Raw genomic sequence first — 21,004 nt, 5'->3', positions numbered from 1 at the left:
ACCCTTCTCGGTTCTCGTACCAAGTGCGGGCACCGTCTTCAAAGCTGAAATAGACGTTCCTTAACTTCGCCGCGTTGCTCCATTCGTTTATCTCGGCAACGCGCTCAAATTGGGCTAGCCAGTCTTCTACATCCTCAAAGATATCCCCGTGGAACACTTTCGGCACTCGGAGATTCTGCAGCAGATACTGAGTTGCCGTTGTGGTTGTACCTTGCCTAGTGGTCGGTAGGGACGTCGATGTTCCTTCCATACCGGTTTGTGCGGGCGTCGATGTTGTTGCGGAGAGAGGATCAAGCTCCGGAGGCAATCCTCGGATTCTCCTGCTTCCCCGGTGAACAGGGGTGTCCACTAGTATAGGGCTGGTGCTCCTGCTACCAGGAGGGGTTTGTGGCATCGGATGAACCGTACCCCGCACCTCCACCAGTTTTGTCACGAAAAGACAATGTAAGATGTGCCTGGCGTCGCCGAGGCAGACAGTTGTACAAGATGGCGTACAATAAATTCAAGCCGGCGTCCTCAGCTTCTACTTCTACCCCAGCGCCCGTCTCTTGCTGAGCGCGCGTTCCAGTCCCAACTTCTTTTTCAGTGCTGGCTCGTGAAACCTAGCGGCAATATATATGTATATATATATATGTACATATATATATATATATATATATATATATATATATATATATATATATATATATATATATATATATATTGTAAGCATTTATGCGGACTTCATCTCCATCTGTACAAAGTCATCATCAATCATCGGCTCGTGTTCGTTTTGCGTCGGCGCCATTTTTCCTTCTTGGAATAAAGCGTCGTCTCAACCGTGGTATTTCAAGTGGTGGAGGCGCTTTAAGATCCCTTCGACCTCAATCCACTTCAAGATCTCTCCTGGAGCTACGTTCGGGACGCCGCTTACGCCTAGAGGCCACCATGTCGCATGACCAGACCGCAGCATCCACCATCTCGGTTCCAGTGCCAGCCACCCCCACTCCCAGCCCTGCCAACAACCGGTATCGCGACCCTGAAATCTTCTCTGGCTTGCCTGGTGAGGACGTTGAAGAGTGGCTCGACAACTACGATCGTGTCAGCGACTACAACAACTGGAACGAGACATCGCGGTTAAACAACGTGCCATTTTACGTCTCTCAAGTAGCCAAGACCTGGTTCCTGAATCATGAGAGAGACTTCCGTGATTGGTCGTCTTTCAGGGAGCAGCTACGGCGGATTTTCGGCACACCCACGGTTCGTTCGGAAGTTGCGAAAAAGAGGCTGTCTGAGCGCGTCCAGCATTATGGCGAATCGTATACCTCGTACATTGAGGACATCCTCGCGCTTTGCCGCCGTGTCGACAGTGCCATGCCAGAACCTGATCGCGTGCGACACCTTCTTAAGGGTATCGGATCTACTGCCTTCAACGCACTCGCCGCTCAAAACCCATCGACGGTGTCGGACGTCGTCTCCGTCTGTCAGCGCCTCGACGCCCTGCAGTCCATCCGCTTGCAACCGGACTTTTCCGACAACCCCCTGGCGAACAGTATTGAGCTCCGGTCTATCATTCGAGCCATAATTCGTGAGGAATTGCAAGCGCATGGCTCAACCCCTTGCAGCAGCGCTCACGTACAACCTGCTTCTACTGACCTGCGCGGTATTATTAAGGAGGAATTGGCCTTCTTGCAGAACGCCCAGCATACCAACGCTTCTCCTTGCCCACAACCGGCTTCTTACGCCCAGATTGCTGCAATGCCAGCCGCGCCGTCTCCAATTACACCACCTGCGCCTGTTCACGATCACCTGGCACCTTTAGTCACCCGAGCTCCGAACCCACCTTACTACTCTGCCTGGCGTTCCTCGAGGCCTATCTGCTACTACTGCGGCTTTCGAGGACATATCTCCAGGTTTTGCCGACGCCGCCAGCAAGACGAACGTCGTGGTTACGCGGCCTTTGAACGCGATGAGCCACCTCCTCGCACTTGCCGCACTTATGACGATAATCCCCCCGTTCGCCGTTCTCCATCTCCGGCCGTCTTCTCCAACACCGCACTCCACACCCGTGCCTCGAGACGCCGCTCTCCATGCTTACAATATGCTTACAATATATATATATATATATATATATATATATATATATATATATATATATATATATATATATATATATATATATATATATATATATATATGAACGACGTCTGTCGCCACTTGGCGAACCATTTATAAGATTAGCTACTCGTAAGTTCTCGTACACCGCGAGAGTCACGTGGACGGAAATAGACGTAGCCATCTGCGCATGCGCAGTACCGTCGCCCCTAGTTCTTGCGTACGCAATCCGCTTGCGTCCCCTAAACTAAACCTCTATAGTATGTTCCACGTTTTGGCCGTACCAAGGGTGCCGTTGAGTGATTCGCAGAATCTGGCCCAATTGGTGGAGGCTAGTTGATTCACGTATTCTTCTGCACGCTGAGTAGTAGGTTTGATTTTTGCTTTTACTTTGTTGTTACACTTCTGCCTTTTTCACCTTTTTTCCAAGGCTTCTCCTTGCTTCCCGGCGAAGTAATAGGCGGGAGTCGACCTCAGGGGCCTGGCTTGTTCTTGTTATTTCCTTTGTGTACCTTTCTTTCAGACTTCCTATTTCGTCACACCATTAATTTATTTTGCTATGTCATTGGCGGCTAGATTTCTTTCCAGTGATTTTCTGAACCTATGGCAGTCTGTTATTTCGGCTGCGCCAATCTTTTTACGGATCTGGCTCATGTGTTTTGTGGTGCATATAATATAATGGTCACTGCCTAAATTTTCTAGGGTGTTCCACCACTCCACGCCTTGACAATTTTTGCACATGGTTAAATTCGGACTTGTGCCGTTGGATTTACTGTTGCCTATTGTTGTGATCGCTGGATCCGTTAGGAGTGCCATGCCTGTCATTTCTATATGTTTTCAGTACATCGTGTGTCTTCTCTTAGTCCTCGTCCATATCGCTGTACGTTGTCAGGATTGGGGGCTCAATCCCATCGCTCGTGATCCGTTGTCAAGATTGGAGTCCGGCATGAATTCGAAGGTAGCTGGCCCATGCCGTCGTCCAACTTATCTACGCTGAGGACGCTGATGAAGGGAGGAACTGCTTCTCACCGAGAACGAGGAATATGGGTTTATTTACAGTATTTATATCAGTCTAACCTGACGGCTTGAGAAAAGTGCATCAGTCTAACATGACTGCTTAAGAAAAAGAGTGTCGGTCCAACATGACTGCTTAAGAAAAGAGTGTCAGTCCAACATGACTGCTTAAGAAAAGTGTCTCGAGCATTCGCACCACAGCAGTTTTTAAACACTCGGTCCTCCCGCGATACAAGGTGACGCGAACGTTCGTTTACTCATTGTAAGCTCGCCGCCGCCCCGCAGGATCGTTTACACACACAAAGGCACCCACGCGCGAATGTCCGGAACCGGCGTCAGAGGGGAGCCATTCCGGGTAGCTCGGAGCCATTCTGGGTAGCTCGTTGTCCTGCGTCCCGGTCGGCGCGTGGGAAGCAACAAAAAACGGCTTTCTCGCGGCAGCTCGCGCATGCGTAGCAGATCAGGTCCGCGCTGGAGAATTCGGGCACAATAGTTCGCCCGCCGAACTCATTCCATCAAAATGGCGATGGGGCCAGAGGATTGCGGCGGTTTCAGCACAAAGCCCGCTTCATCGAACGCATCCTAGCTGAAGCGACGGAGAGTGGGGGATGCGCGTCTTGTTCCCCAGTCGTAATTGGGTGGCAATCCTGCATTGCAGCTCGCCATTCTTAACAACGTGGTTTTAATTATGAATAACCAACTAGCCCAAGCTTCCGCCCTTGTTAAATAATTATGTATAATTGTACCATGTGTATTTATGTATAATTATGTACCATGTGTAATTTTGTTGAAAAATTCCGCAAATTCGTCTCTTCTCGTCATCACTCCTATGTTGCTGTTGCAATGAAGAAGAAGAGCACAAGAATAAGGCCAGCCAGATCGTCTGTTCCATGCCTTCAGTGCAACCAGTGGGTCAGCCCGATCGCCAGTGCTTAGCACGAGTGTGAGCCGTTTGGGCAACCAGCTGTTCCTGCTCTGCGTCACCTGCCTTCTCGGTTACGAACAGATGCTACCATCGTAACTGTTCCGTTCACCCCATTACAATTGGTGGAGGTGCGGGGTACTCAATAACATCTACACCCTAGAACTCCGGTCTCGGACTCTGCCTCCCATCAAGCCTGACTCTCCCCAGCAGACGTCACCGCCACCCTCCGTTGCCTGATCTGGCGCTGTCCCGCAACATCATTCAGAGGTTTTCAGCGGTTCGGATGAATAGAACGTCAATGACTGGTTGTCTACCTACGAACGGGTGAGCTTGCACAATCGATGGGACGACAGCGCCAAGTTAAATGGCGTCATCTTCTACCTTGCGGGAGTGGCTCACCCGTGGTTTAAAAATTACGAAGCCGACTTTCAGTCCTAGTCCACGTTCAAGACCAGTTTCGCTGCAGTTTTCGGTCACCCCGCCGTCCAGAAGTTGCGCGCCAAGCAACGGTTACGAGAGCGAGCGCAACAACCCGGTGAAACATTCACCTGTTATATCGAAGAGGTTCTCGACCTATGCAAACGTGTGGGTGCTTCTATGCCCGAAAATTACAAACTGAAGCACATTTTGAAGGGCATCGCCGATGACATTTTCCAAATGTTGATCACCAAGAGTCCGCGCACCGTAGCAGAGGTCATAAACTTGTGCGAAAGCTACGACGAGTTGAGGAGGCAGCGCGAGTTGACCAGGCGCCCCTCAGTCGCAGACGAGGCCCGCTCTTCCATGACATCCTTCTCTGATCGCTCCCCCTTGCTCACACAAACCCAAGCTTTCGTGCGGGAGGAAGCTGCACGTCAGCTTTCTCTACTACCCTACGCTGAGCTACCCCAACAGCAGCCGCTGCCGCAACAGCCTCCTACACAGCTCGCCCATACGCTCCAGCGGGTTATTGAAGACCAAGTTGCTGATGCGCTACTAATGCAGCATTAGCAGTACCCTGTCACCGCACCACTTACTTACGCATCCGTCGCCGCGCAGTCTCCTCGTCAACCGCTCGTTGCGCTACATCCTCGGCCGCTGCCACCCGTTCATCATCCCGTTCATCGATCTGCCCCTGCCTCATCATCCCGTTCATCGGCCCATATGTTATGACTGCGGTATTCCCAGCCATGTTGCACGACTCTGCCGCCGCCGCATGCTGCGCTCTGATGGGTTTGTGCAGTCGCCTACCTATGCCGACGTGCAGCCTTTCCACGACACCTATTTTAGTCGGCCGTCTTCTCTTCGTTGGATTTACGCTCGGGCTACTGGCAGGTCCCGATGTCGGCAGTTGATCGCCCTAAAACTACATTCATTGCTCCAGATGATTTATACGAATTTAATGTGATGTTATTTGACCTATGCAACGCGCCTGCTACATTTGAACGAATGCTGGAAAATATCTTGCGCGGCCTAAAATGGAGCACGTCTTTGTACTACCTCGACGACATCGTTGTGTTCGCCCCTGATTTTAGCACCCACCTTCTTAGCCTTAGGCAAGTGTTGACGTCCTTGACCAACGCAGGCCTGCACCTGAACCTGAAAAAGTGCCAGTTCGCCGCGCGCAAGCTCATGATTCTAGGTCACGTCGTATCACAAGGCGGCATTTGCCCCGACCCATCAAAACTTCACGCTGTGACAGAGTTTCCGAAACCTAAGACACTCAAAGAACTCCGCGCCTTCATCGGCCTCTGTTCTTACTTCAGACGCTTTGTTCGCAATTTTGCCTCGATCGATTATATCGCCTCTGACAAAACTCTTAAGTGGCGCCAACGACCTATCCTCCTGGTCTCCTGCATGCGACACCGCGTTCGTGACCTTACGCCGTCTCCTGACGTCTCCGCTGATACTGCGACACTACGACCCCACCGCCACAACTGAAGTGCATACCGATTCCAGTGGTATTGGCCTTGGCGCTGTCTTTGTGAAGCGCAAGCCTGGCTACTCCGAGTAGGTCGTTACTTACGCCAGTCGTGCGCTGACCAAAGCAGAACGCAATTACAGCGCCACAGAAAAAGAATGCCTCGCCATCGTTTGGGCACTCGGGAAGTTTCTCCCTTATTTACACGGCAGGCCTTTCGATGCGATTACTGACCATCATGCCCTTTGTTGGTTATCTTCTTTAAAAGACCCGGCTGGACGCCTTTCCCGCTGGGATCTGCGCATTCAAGAATACGACATACACGTCATATACCGCTCAGGTCGCAAGCACACTGACTCTGATGCTCTGTCCCGCTCTCCGCTGCCAGCCGACATGGCCTCCCTCTCCACCATTAAGGCGGTATCCTCGGTCGACATCGACACCATCACATTCATCATCATCATCATCATCATCATCATCACCATCCTGGTTATGCCCACTGCAGGGCAAAGGCCTCTCCCATATTTCTCCAACAACCTCGGTCATGTACTAATTGTGGCCACGCCGTCCCTGCAAACTTCTTAATCTCATCCGCCCACCTAACTTTCTGCCGCCCCCTGCTACGCTTCCCTTCCCTTGGGATCCAGTCCGTAACCCTTAATGACTATCGGTTATCTTCCCTCCTCATTACATGTCCTGCCCATGCCCATTTCTTTTTCTTGATTTCAACTAAGATGTCATTAACTCACGTTTGTTCCCTGACCCAATCTGCCCTTTTCTTATCCCTTAACGTTACACCTATCATTCTTCTTTCTATAGCTCGTTGCGTCGTCCTCAATTTGAGTAGAACTCTTTTCGTAAGCCTCCAGGTTTCTGCCCCGTAGGTGAGTACTGGTAAGACACAGCTATTATATACTTTTCTCTTGAGGGATAATGGCAACCTGCTGTTCATGATCTGAGAATGCCTGCCAAACGCACCCCAGCCCATTCTTATTCTCCTGATTATTTCCGTCTCATGATCCGGATCCGCCATCACTACCTGCCCTAAGTAGATGTATTCGCTTACTACTTCCAGTGCCTCACTGCCTATTGTAAATTGCTGCTCTCTTCCAAGACTGTTAAACATTACTTTAGTTTTCTGCAGATTCATGTTTAGACCCACTCTTCTGCTTTGCCTCTCCAGGTCAGTGAGCATGCATTGCAATTGGTCCCCTGAGTTACTAAGCAAGGCAATATCATCAGCGAATCGCAAGTTACTAAGGTACTCTCCATTAACTTTTATCCCCAATTCTTCCCAATCCAGGTCTCTGAATGCCTCCTGTAAAAATGCTGTGAATAACATTGGAGAGATCGTATCTCCCTGCCTGACGCCTTTCTATATTGGGATTTTGTTGCTTGCTTTATGGAGGACTACGGTGGCTGTGGAGCCGCTATAGATATCTTTCAGTATTTTTACATACGGCTCGTCTACACCCTGATTCCGTAATGCCTCCATGACTGCTGAGGTTTCGACAGAATCAAACGCTTTCTCGTAATCACATTACCATCGCCATCCCATTAGAACAGCCCAATGATCCTTGGGTGGCCTCTCGTTCGGATCTCCTTTCTGGCTCACCTGCATCTCCCATCTCCCGCTCCCTGCATCGCTAGGCTGTCCTTTTTGCTGTCCGGCATAACCTCTTGTATCGACGCAACTACCAGCCCGGTGGTCGCAAGTGGCCCCTGGTTACCCCTAGGATTTTGCGTTCCGACATGTGCGCGTCTTTCCATACTGACCCACAATGTGCATACGCCAGCGTTTTGAAGACGTATAAGCGCCTGCGGCAACGTCACTACTGGCGAGGAATGTTTACTTTTGTTCAAAAGTTTGTCCGCTCGTGCCCGCAATGCCAACGCCGCAAATCTGCGCATCATCTGGCCCATGATTTATTACAGCCGCTTCCGTGCCCTGCTCGTGCCTTCGACCGTATGGGAATTAACCTGTACGGACCACTACCGCAAACACCCGCTGGAAAACGATTGATTATTGTCGCAGTTGGTCACCTTACACGCTATGCTGAAACTGCTGCTCTACCTGCAGCGACGGCCAGTGACGTTGCATCATTTCTGCTCCATCCTTTCATTCTTCGTCATGGCCAACCTCAGGAGCTGCTGAGTAATAGATGATAGAGGCCGTGTGTTTCTGTCGCAAGTGGTTGAAGCTCTGCTTGCTGAATGCCGCATAGTTCACCGGACCACCACGCCGTACCATCCTCAAACTAATGGGCTTACAGAGCGTTTTAATCGCACCCTTGGTGATATGCTCGCCATGTACGTCTTATCGGAGCATACAAACTCGGACATCATCCTCCCATTTGTCACATACGCATATAATACGGCTACACTAAGTACTACAGGATTTTCTCCATACTTTCTTCTCTGTGGTCCCAATCCTTCCCATACCATCGATACAGTTTTGCCCTATGCACCAGACTCGTCAGAGTGCGCTCCCGTTTCAGCCGTCACCCGATACGCCGAGGAATGCCGGCAGTTAGCCCGAAAGTTCACCTCCGCCGACCAACAACGACAAAAAGCCAATCGTGATGGCGACGCTCTGAATCCGAACTTCGCTCCCGGCACAATTGTCTTGTTGTCCGTACCTTCTACCACGCCTGGACTTTCGACAAAACATCTCTCGCAGTGTGATGGACCATACCCCATCGTCGAACGCACCTCTCCGGTCAGCTATGTCATAGAGCCGCTTACACCGACATCCGACAAGCGCCACCGTGGACGGGATGATGTTCACGTTCGCCGCCTGGAACAATTCAATGACCCGCTCGTCTCCACGTCGTAAATCGCCAGGATGGCTCTGCTTTTGCACCAGGGGTAATTGTAATCAAGAAGAAGAGCACAAGAGCAAGGCCAGCCAGATCGTCTGTTCCATGCCTGCAGTGCAACCAGTGGGCCAGCCGGATCACCAGTGCTTAGTACGAGTGTGAGCTGCTCGGGAAACCAGCTGTTCCTGCTCTGCTGCGTCACCTGCCTACTCGGTTATACGAAAAGACCCTACGATCTGAACTGTTCAGTCCACCCTATTACATTGTAAACAACATAAATATATAAACGTACGTTTTTAACATGTCCTGGATGTCAGGCCAAGGCCTACGATCTTTACTCCACTAAAGTGCATGGTGGTCTACGGATCCCCGATCACAACATCGCGGAGCTGTGGTAAGACGAAATTCAGCTAACGTTAGCCAAGCTGTTAGAAAAAAATCTACAATATACGACTACGAAGCCTACGATGCTTGGTCGTCAGTCCACTACAGCTACCAGGATAATATTTTCTACTAACTACCCGGCAAATTAAAATATCGATTAAATAACTTCCTTTATTTCTTATTTAGGGCGTGTCCTTCAATCGGAAGGCTGTTATTGGTTCCCCTTCAGTCGTTTTCAGCGTATTATTTCGAGCATAATTATTTTCTGCGTGCTTCAATTGTAGCGCATGAAAAGCGAAAAGCGTCGACACACCAGTAGTGACAGATGTGACTTGAAGGAACCAACCACGGTCATTGCCTGAATTGCGTAGTCTGCGACCGTGACGCCGAACACGCAGCCCTTGTAGTAGTGACGATGTAGCGCCACCGAGGCTGCACGGGCCCGAAAAGGGTCTATGTGAAGGAATTTGACCCGACATCTAGCACGAAGCTAATTCTGAAACATACTGTATAGTATATACACCGGGTGTTCCTACAAAGACCTTCAGTAAAATTTAAATATAGTAGTTGTAAAATAAATGGACGGTTATTTCTGAGACAGGCCATGAGCGGCGGCGACCACGGGGCGATGGGTGATAGGAGGTAGTTAGTCTCTAAATAGGAAAAATCCAATGAATAACTTGTAAACTTAATTTTAGCGGACTTATCGTCGTCGGCAAATTGAAGCGAGCTCTCTGTACAAGCCCCATCAACCTTGGGATCTCGATAAATTCGCTTATACGAGAAACTGTGGCACCACGAAGTTTGGCTTTCAGAGCGCGCAAAACCAAAAGTTGGAGGCTGCAGCGTGCGTGTAGCCGCGCCCCTCGAGGCGGCACTCCACTTACGTCACCCACTGGCGGGCAGCCATCGTGCTACGGCTCCTTAGTTGTCGTTAGCGCGCTTGGCTGCTCACCGCTACTTCGCAACGGCGGCTTTCCCTCGGTTTAATTTTTTTTCAGTGGCACTCAAGCTGATGATATATGTGCCATTCATAATCTACACTCTTAAACAAAAGTACACACTTTGGGTCGTATCTTGCCGCGCAACAATAAGCGTCATCTGTCTTGTCCGCATTTGCTTTCTTTAATGCCGCGAGTCTAGTACTTCCAAGTCACGAACGGCATGCGCGATATCAGCACGACCGAGCATTCTCGAAAAGGAAAGTAGTCAGCGCAGCGTTCTCAAGAAAGGAAACGCAAACACGACAGATGACGATTATCGTTGTGCGGCAAGGTACAACCGAAACGGTGTACATTTGTTTATGAGTGTAGGCATTGCAGCCTGAGCCAGCGGTGCTCAGGACCATGGCGCAGGTTTTGCAGCCGCCGTTATACCATAGTAGCATTGAGAAGGCACTAGTAGACACGCCCATTTCTCGGCGCCATCGTGACATACACGTCCATGGGCACCACTTTGATCCACTATGTATATAGTGGGCACGGGAGAGCAGCTACCATGCGGTCGCTGCTAAGCTCTCCTTTCTGCTTTCTTGTGCAGATTGCTGTTTTCGGCTCATCGTCGTCACCGTCTAGCACGTGTGCTACGTCTACATCTCAATCGAATTTCCTGCTGGATCCACCGCCACAAGCAGCTGACAACAGCCTTGATTATCTGAGCATCGAAGACGTCATCATCTTCACGCCGGTATCAAGCGGGACACGGACACTGCCGCCAGCGGCAGCACTGCAGCGCTCAGATTTAAGCAACTGGCATCGGCAAGGCGCTTCCAGTGGGCACGGGAGAGCAGCTACCATGCGGTCGCTGCTAAGCTCTCCTTTCTGCTTTCCTGTGCAGATTGCTGTTTTCGGCTCATCGTCGTCACCGTCTAGCACGTGTGCTACGTCTACATCTCAATCGAATTTCCTGCTGGATCCACCGCCACAAGCAGCTGACAACAGCCTTGATTATCTGAGCATCGAAGACGTCATCATCTTCACGCCGGTATCAAGCGGGACACGGACACTGCCGCCAGCGGCAGCACTGCAGCGCTCAGATTTAAGCAACTGGCATCGGCAAGGCGCTTCCAGTGGGCACTGGAGAGCAGCTACCATGCGGTCGCTGCTAAGCTCTCCTTTCTGCTTTCTTGTGCAGATTGCTGTTTTCGGCTCATCGTCGTCACCGTCTAGCACGTGTGCTACGTCTACATCTCAATCGAATTTCCTGCTGGATCCACTGCCACAAGCAGCTGACAACAGCCTTGATTATCTGAGCATCGAAGACGTCATCATCTTCACGCCGGTATCAAGCGGGACACGGACACTGCCGCCAGCGGCAGCACTGCAGCGCTCAGATTTAAGCAACTGGCATCGGCAAGGCGCTTCCAGTGGGCACGGGAGAGCAGCTACCATGCGGTCGCTGCTAAGCTCTCCTTTCTGCTTTCTTGTGCAGGTTAGTCAGTCCGAATCGCTTTTTTGTAAACGTACAAACAATGTTGGTTTGCTGCTCTTCCCTTGCCCACAAGTGCTGGCTGCCACTCTGAGTGATTGTGTCTCTGTTGCTATGTTGCTCTTACTTTCCGGGGATGTAGAATTAAACCCTGGTCCCCATACTGAAGCTCAACATAAGCACAATGAAGTTATGGCGGCCATAGCTGCTTTGTCGTTAAAATTTGACACGCGACATGCCGAGATGATGAATGCCATAGCTGAACTAAAGGCTAACCAAGAAAACCTTACTGAGACCGTTTCAGACCTTTCCAATAGAGTGACTGCTGTTGAAGCTGCGGTTGAGTCTTTTGAAAATATGCCTTCAGTAAGTGATATTACTACCGCAGTCCATGAGGCAGTTTCAAATGAAAGCGCTTCACTCGCGTCAAGACTAGACGTTCTGGAGGACCATTCAAGACGCGACAACTTGATCTTCTATGGTATCTCAGACAACGTATCAGAAACGTGGGCTCAATCAGAAGCCCAGATCCATAACTTTCTTAGAAACTGTCTCAACATGACTCCCTCGGAAGTCGCTATCCATAGGGCTCATAGGCTAGGCACATACGTTGTCGGCAAGACACGGCCTGTTATAGCTAAGTTTGTGTCTTCCAAAATGAGAGACCATATACTCTCGCAAAAAGCGAAGTTTAAAGCCGATGGTATTTCAGTCGGCGAAGACTTTTGCAAAGCCACTCGTCAATCACGGAAAGCACTAAATGACTTTGGCAAGGCCAGCGGCCAGTCTTTTTCTTTGCGACATAACAAACTAATCATAGGTAAAAAATGTTACGTTTATTGCGCAGCTACAGATGAAGTATGCGAGATCGGACCAGCTAGGAGCGCGATTACCCCATCAAACAACAAACCATCCGGTCCACAATCTTCACATTTGGGTGCAGCATAGCTATCTCGTGTTCCAAAGCAAGCAAACTCCTTATCACTTCTTTTTACAAATGTCCGAAGTATCGCCAACAAACGCACATCACTGTCATCACATATCGACGCATGCTCAGCTGATATAGTTGTGCTCACCGAAACATGGCTTTCAGCAAAAATTAAAGATAGTGAAATACTAGACTGTCAAAAAACATATAACTTTTACAGGTACGATCGCGATTTCCGTACGGGCGGAGGTGTACTGATTGCCGTGAGTTCTGCTATCCCTTCCTTCACTATCCCCACTGACTCACCATTAGAAATAGTTTGCACTCGTGTTGGTTTTCCCACTGGCGACCTCATCTTTTGCGCGTGTTATAGGTCCCCATCCTCCACTATCAATTTCTGCACTGACCTCCATGACGTCCTTAACAAATTAGTTGTTCGATACCCAAAATCACATTTGTTCTTATTAGGTGATTTCAATTTTCCAAACATAGTGTGGCAAAATGGTGTTCCCTCCCTTAAGCAGTCATCTTCCGAGTGCACCCATTTTTTGGACATTTGCACTGATTTTAATCTAACCCAGCTGATTCATGAACCCACACGCACTACCAGCACTTCGTCTAATACTTTAGACCTCTTTTTTACAACAGCTCCAGATTTGGTTTCTCCTCCAACATACCTTACAGGAATAAGTGACCACTCGCTTCTCCACTTAACACTTAAGAAGAAAGTTCGCTCGAAGAAAACAGTTAAAACTATATGTGATTACCATGCCGCCGATACCACATCCATTTTAAATGAGCTAGAATCATTCATTACTGACTACACAGTCAACTTTTTGGAACGTACCGTTGAAGAGAACTGGTCATTGTACAAGAACAAATTGCTAACACTAATGGATCGCTATGTACCTAAAAGAAAGATTGTTTCGAGTCCTTCCTCGCCATGGTTTACTGGAATTCTGCGCCGTCTGCGCAACAAAACGAAACGTATTTTTCGTCGCGCCAAAGCATCTAATCTTCCCGAACGCTGGGCAGCATATCATTGCATTCACGCAGAATATACTATCGCTATTACAAATGCAAAAAAAGATTTTTTTCGATAACACCCTCCCATCACTTTTGCAGTCTAATCCACGTAAATTCTGGAATATTGTTGGTGGCAAAGAAAGCAAAACAATCCAACTAGCCCGTTCTGACAATGTCGCGATCCCTCCGAACCAGTGCTGTTCCGTTTTGAATGATGTATTTGCTTCTGTCTTTCACAAATGTGCTCCTGCCACTCTACCGTCGGTAACTAAATCCTCCTATTTACCAATGAATTCCATTTATATCGATTGGGTCGGCATACAAAAGTTGATTGAAAACCTGAAAATATCTTCTTCATCAGGTGAAGACTCAATTAACTGTAAAATGCTTAAAATTACTGAACCATATTCTTCCATTATGCTTTCGATGCTCTTTTCCCAGTCTCTAGGTTCCTCAGTTCTTCCAAGCGATTGGAGGGTTGGCAAGGTTGTTCCGGTCCCTAAATCAGGTAACACTAATTCCCCCGATAACTATCGTCCTATATCACTGACAAGTATACCATGCAAAATATTGGAGCATATTATACATTCTCATCTGATTGATTTCCTTGAGTCTAATTCCTTCTTTTCGACTGAACAACACGGTTTCAGGAAAACATTTTCATGTGAAACACAACTCATATGTTTTACTAATGACCTATTTACCCATACTGATATGGGCTTCGATGTAGACTGCGTGTTTTTGGACTATGCAAAAGCTTTCGACACTGTTTCACATGATCTTCTCATTCTTAAACTTAGCATGCTTAACATTGACCCTAATGTACTAAACTGGATTAAAAGCTTTCTGTCTAATCGAACTCAGTACGTTTCAGCTAATGAATGTTCATCCTCTCGCACTTCCGTAACATCGGGTGTACCACAGGGATCGGTACTGGGACCCCTCCTTTTCCTCATTTACATAAACGACCTTCCTAAATGCATTTCCCATTCATCTATCAGGCTTTTCGCAGATGACTGCGTCATTTATCGCAAAATAACTAACCACACTGATACTGATAGGCTTCAAGACGATCTTAGAAGCATATCCAACTGGTGCGATAAATGGCTCATGCGACTAAACGTTAATAAATGTAAAACAATGCATGTATCAAGCCGCACTAACACTGACAATACGCGTGTTTACTTACTTCACGATACTTCTCTTGAATCCGTCAACTCGTACAAATACCTAGGTGTCCATAATTCACGTAACTTATCATGGCATACGCACATCAAACACGTCACTAATAACGCTAACCGGGTTCTTGGATACTTGCGTCGAAATTTCTCTGCTGCGCCTATGCCGTTAAAGCTTACCCTCTACAAAACATTAGTGCGACCAAAGCTAGAATATGCATCCACCGTATGGGATCCCCATCAACTCACACTGATAAACACTCTAGAATCCATCCAGAATCGCGCAGCACGTTTTATCTTATCTAACTATTCCCGTTACGCCAGCATTACTTCCATGAAAAACACTTACATTACCGGAGCTTTCATTGCGCCGTAAATGTTTTAGATTGTGTCTTTTCCACAGGCTGTATCACCACAACCCACTATTAAAGGATCATCTTATTACTCGCCCTCCATACATTTCATCCCGTTTCGATCACATGTTTAAAGTTGGTGTTCCATATTTTAGAACAAAGATGTGCCATGGTTCTTTTATTCCTAAAACCAGCGCCGACTGGAACGACCTTCCTCCCTCCATCGCTGCCATTTCTGACGTTGGCAACTTCAAAACTGCTGTATTTTCTGCCGTTTTGTAATACCTATTATTGTATAATGATGTACTTTTTTTGTTTACTTACCACTCCTTTCTGTAATGCCTTCGGGCCAGGAAAGTATCCGAAATAAATAAATAAATAAATAAAAATATAGTTACCATTCCGAGGAAAATGTTGGCAGCTGCTGACATGGATTCGCAGGCGGTTGTGCCGATCGTGAGCTGCAAGAACTTGCCGATCACCAACACCAGCCTTTGCATGATTCCGTAGAAATAGAGAATGTTCACGAAGAAGCTCAAGAAAAATATCACCGGCAGTGCCTGTGAGTCGAACAAAGAGAAGATATGAAGAAAAAATGTTTTAAAAAGTTGCAGTTTCGCGCGATAGCCAAAGCATCAATTGTGAAAGCAAATTAGTAGACAGCTGTAAGAAAGAAGGACGGATAGTAGTTTTATTAGCCGTATAGACGTGGAAACATCGGCTTGCCAACTGAATTAACAAGCGTCATGTCAGCGCGCACAATCAAACATGAACACATCACACTCGATAAGTGCGGACACTCGCTATCAAAGCTCTGGCGTGTACAAGCGTGGCAACAGAAACCTTCGTGCTAACGCTTCATGCAGCGCAAACCGAGCGCGCAAAACACAGCACACGCAAAGCTACGAGCCCACCCAGACTGTGCCCCCAAAGCAGATCGCTGTCAAGATAAGGCCCTCGCGATCGCGCGCAGCCTGAAGGCTGTTTCACATGCTGCGACTGGAACGACAAAGTAGGTGCAGTACGATTTTTAGAGGGTCCATTTCACATGATTGCAATTTCATCAATGCGAGTGGTGCCACGCCCAGGGTTGCTTACTACCAGGTTTCATGACACACGCTGCCTAATTCTTTTATTGTAATGAACAAAACGTTTGCACCATAATACTGTTGGCTTTTCGTTATTAGGAGCAAACAATGTGTGCGTTTTGTTATTTAGAGGCGTGTTGAAGTTAGGATTTGTTTTAGAGTGCGCAACGGCGGCTTTTGAAGTTCAGTGCGATGAGACACGGCGCACGTAAACAGCGGTTCACAGCTGGTTGTTCAACGCTGTGTGTTGTCTCATCTGCCGTCTATGATCGTTTCGTTCAACCTGCGCTACAACAATCTACAAGATTACGTATCATCAAGTTCATATAGCCACCCTCACCACACGTGCAGTATTTGAAATTCGGCTGCCACGAATTCGTCCTGTCAGCCGAACGAGATCCTCGCGCTACCCGTGCTCGGCGTTAGCTTCTCGAGAAATGTTGTGTGCATATTTCTCGTGATTGTGAATATGTGGTGCCTGCTCCTAGCCATATTCTTGGACCAAACGCAACAACAAGCACCAGCCCGAAAGCCCGCGTCTGCCCCTAAACGATGCCGCAAGTGATCCGTGTGATTACTGAACTTTGAATAGAAATTGTCTTGTGAAATTCAACCTTGGCGCTAGCCTGGTTCATCCATCGCGGTGCGTGTACTGTGAATATATATATATTCACAGTACACGCACCGCGATGAATTTTTTTGTACTGTGAATATATATATATTCACAGTACAAAAAAAAATGGCTGTGGCTTAGGTAAGGTTAAGCCCAGGATGCGAAGCATACTAGCCTTTATTTTAGTAGTTGAACCACTGTTTAGCCTGGTGAACTGCTGTTGCTTGGCTATATTTGGTTCGGCTAGACGAAGAAACAACTCATGCATTACTTCTTCGCCTTCAAGAGTGGAACGCGACAGCGTTCCCGTCGACCCGCCAAGGGGTGTAAGACAATGGGCTACAGGGCAGCGACTACGCGTCCCGCATTGGACGCGGTGAGCGTCGAGCAAAGCAGCGTTCGGCGCGGCAACGAAATGTGCGCCTGAGCAAGAGACGCACGCCTTAGAAACAGCGCGTTTCTAAGGCAACACCGCATTCACTAGAGGCGCTTTTGTACCGCTTTGAAGCGTTGTACTCGTGGCTCAGTGGTAGCGTCTCCGTCCCACACTCCGGAGACCCTGGTTCGATTCCCACCCAGCCCGTCTTGCAAGAGTTGAGCCAAAGCCACTTCTCCTCTGTCGTGACGTCACGGTGTCACGTGATTTCATGGTCACCGCCGCGCCTGAGGAGCTGGGTTGAGCCCTCGTAATATGCTTCGCATAAAATTATGAAAATGATGAAATGATGAAAAATGGTAAAAAATGATGATACAGCTAAACAGCATCATACGCAACGGACAAATTTTGCGTTGGCTTGATTCGTACTTGACGCATCGAAAACAATTTGTCAGCATAGGTGCTTTGAATTCATCGCTCGCCTCTGTACTTTCGGGCGTTCCACAGGGCTCGGTTTTAGGGCAACTTCTTTTTCTCATCTACCTAAATGACCTGGCTTGCAAATTTTCCGTGCGGTGCCGCTTTTTTGCGGACGATTGTATTGTTTACTCGAGCATTCAATCTGTGGATGACCAATCTAGCTTAACTGACTATCTAATAGCAATACACGACTGGTGTATCCAGTGGCATATGACCCTAAACATCTCGAAATGCGCGCACATGGTTATTACACGTAAAAAAAATCCGGTAATTTGAACTTACACGGTAAATAATATGGACATTAAACAGGTAGAGGAATTCACATATGTTGGAATTACAATTGATTCCAAGATGAGCTATACCGCTCACGTTAGGTATGTTTCTGCGGCAGCGATGAAAAAGTTATGGTTATTAAAGCACCGTTTAAAAAACTGCACTAGTGCTACCAAATTAACCGCATATAAGACAATTATTAGGCCAACACTCGAGTATGCCGATATAGTCTGGGACCCTCACACAAAGGCTGGTATAGACATTATCGAAAGAGTACAAAAAAAAGCTCTTAGATTTATCTAAAATGCTTACAATTGGCGCATTTCAGTGACCTCTTTAAGGTTGCGATCTGGGCTCCAGACACTAGAAACTCGTCGCCAAATGCACCGTCTACAAGCAATGTACAACATAGTTAACAACCACACTAAAATGAGATTTGACAACTACATGCAATTTAACAAATCGCGACTGACCAGAGGTAAGCACAATCAAACAATATTATTGCCGCGTGCTAGAACAAACGCATATCTTTATTCCTTCCTGCCCAAGACAATTCGCGAATGGAACGCTCTTCCGCAAAGCGTGGTCAACTCAGCCACTCCACATTCCTTCTTATCTGCAGTACAGACGTGCTTGTAATGTCATGCATTCATTGTACCTTTGCTTGTTACATATTCTGATTACTCTTTTATTACGCCTTTTCTATTGGCAGCAATGTGACGGCATCATCGTATTTCTTTTGTATATTTGCATATGTTTACTTTGCCCATTAGGCTGTTTTTTCATTTTTATTTTTTATTTATTTATTTTTGATTCCCCTTGAGGAAGAAGTTTGAAATCACGTGATGTTTGTGGCACTCCTGCCTGGGCTTCCAAATGGAAGCCGGCAGTATTCTGAAATAAATAAAATATGGGAGTCCTCTCTGAATATTCCTGAGGGCGTGAAAGCCGACGCCTCAGATTTTTTGAGCAGTTATCGTCACTTCTGTAAAAACCTGTACGTTGTACCACAACATTCGACAAGGCACGCTTCTCGTACACTTTGTTGTCCTGTGTCTCGCGCTGGCAGTGCACTCTGAACTTTTAAAAAGAAGACTATATCAATACGCGCTATCCATAATGCAGAAACGTGGGCCCACGGCAGGCGCACGTGCCGAAGGGTTTTTCATCTTTCTGCTCAGCCTCGCACACCGCTCACGGTTAGCCTGTTCTATGGAAATATGTATTATTATTAATGTTATTAGATATTATAGTTCCTTCACTGCAATTTATAGCAATAATGTAGATTTCATAAGCTAGTCATGCATTTAACCTGTATTAGATCAACATTGTTACGACATGCTTATGGGAGTCATTTCAAACTAGTTTGCTCAGCCAGTAAAAAGTACGAATGAGAGCCTCAACGTTTATTCCTATCTGGTATTCCTAAGCAGATTATATTTGTAGAATTTTATGCCTGCTTGCATTTCCTGCAATTCAGGGCACCAAGCTCGAAAAACTGATTCCTTTTCTTGCTGTCGAAAGGCTGCTTCAATGTCGATAGCAAGCTACAATTATTCAGTTCGAAAGTGTTAAGCAATGGCTATATCTCTAAGCCTATCAATGAGATTTTATTCGGCGACTACAATTAAGTTTCATTTCTCCGGCTCATTAATAGCCATAGAATCATCATCATCATCATTTATTGGTCTTTAAAGACCCCTGGAAGGGACATTACATAAGGGGGGGGGGGGGGGGGAACATTGAACACAAGAACGCAGGTCACTGTGAAACATTGTCACAATCAGTGATCAGCAGGATATATACACAAAAAAAGAGTACAAGAACCCTTTAAATAAGCATCAACAAATATAAAAATAGCAACAGTAAAGCAAACAGAGGCAAACAGAAGACAATAATTTCCACGTCATGTTTTCAAATAGAATGTCAGCAATTGCCGGAACTTATATGGATTGCGTTCTATTGCAATATGGTCTGTTCACTTTCATAAGTATCAGGATGCAAACACTCTGGAGTTTCTCCTGAGTATTTATCCGCATCCTATAGTGTGCGTGTTTGTATCAAGTCCTGGTATTGCAATCGCAGTGATGTCCGCATTTTTTAAAATATGTTTCTGTTCGGTTTTCACATCAGAAGAACCAGTGCCACCAGTTCTGAACTTTTTCAGCCTAAATACTTCAGTGAATGACTTCATAGTCACTCGCGAAGGTGTAGAAGCCGCTATAGATCGTCTACCTGTTAAATCGACACCCGGACCAGGTGACATCCGCGCAAAATTGCTAAAACTTACAAAACCAGCTATATCACGTATCTTGGTTGCTATTTTTCAACAGTCAGGTGATACAAGACGCGTGCCTTACGCCTGGAGGTGTGCACGCATGATTCCCATTTTTAAATCTGGTGATCCCTCCTTAGTCTCAAACTACAGGCCCATTTCATTAACAAGCATGTGTTGTAAATTACTAGCGCACATCATATCATCCACAATCATGAAATTTCTAACAGATCACAATTTCTTCTCTAGCAATCAGCATGGTTTCCTTCCTGGTCGTTCCTGTGAATCTCAATTGTTCGAATTGGTAACTGACCTCCACAAAGCCGTTCATGCAGGACTAAAAATAGAAGCTATATTTATTCATTTTGTAAAAGCATTTGACAATGTTCCGCACATCCGTTTATTAATGAAGTTAACGAATCTTAACATAAACAGTAGGATTACAAATTCGATAGTTAGTTTTTTACCCAACCGAAGTCAATCAGTCTACGTGAGCGGGTATTCATTTTCACTTTCGCATGTAAAATTCGGTGTACCACAGGGTTCGTTCCTGGGTACAATATTATTCTTGATCTATATTAATGACATAGGAAACACTTTATCATATACTATCAGGTTATTCGCAGGCGACTGTATCATCTACAAACGAATTAGTAACGCCGAAGAGGAGAACTCATTACAGGTAGACCTCGACAAACTCGCATTTTGGTGTTGCCAGTGGTAGATGGAAATTAACATTTCGAAAACTAAGGCCATGACGTTCACGAGAACACATAATCCGGAGTTGAGCTACTACATGAGTCAGAGAATCCCTGCTGAGAAAGTATCCGCATTTAAATATGTGGGAGTTC

The 21,004-nt window shown here is 47.0% G+C and overlaps 1 protein-coding gene across 5 annotated transcripts in view; it reads right to left on the bottom strand.

The window, feature by feature from the left end:
* Positions 1–21,004, bottom strand: part of LOC135916819 (uncharacterized transporter YutK-like) — a 511,079-nt gene that overhangs the window by 316,298 nt on the left and 173,777 nt on the right. For all 5 annotated transcript variants that reach the window (XM_070531469.1, XM_070531470.1, XM_070531473.1 and 2 more), the window contains one exon: positions 15,447–15,608. In XM_070531469.1, the coding sequence (XP_070387570.1) occupies positions 15,447–15,608 (162 nt within the window). The remainder of the gene's footprint in view (positions 1–15,446; positions 15,609–21,004) is intronic.

The sequence above is a fragment of the Dermacentor albipictus genome, chromosome 1 (assembly GCF_038994185.2).
Source record: "Dermacentor albipictus isolate Rhodes 1998 colony chromosome 1, USDA_Dalb.pri_finalv2, whole genome shotgun sequence".
Classification (NCBI taxonomy): Eukaryota; Metazoa; Arthropoda; class Arachnida; order Ixodida; family Ixodidae; genus Dermacentor; species Dermacentor albipictus.
This window is presented reverse-complemented; position numbering and strand designations above follow the sequence as displayed.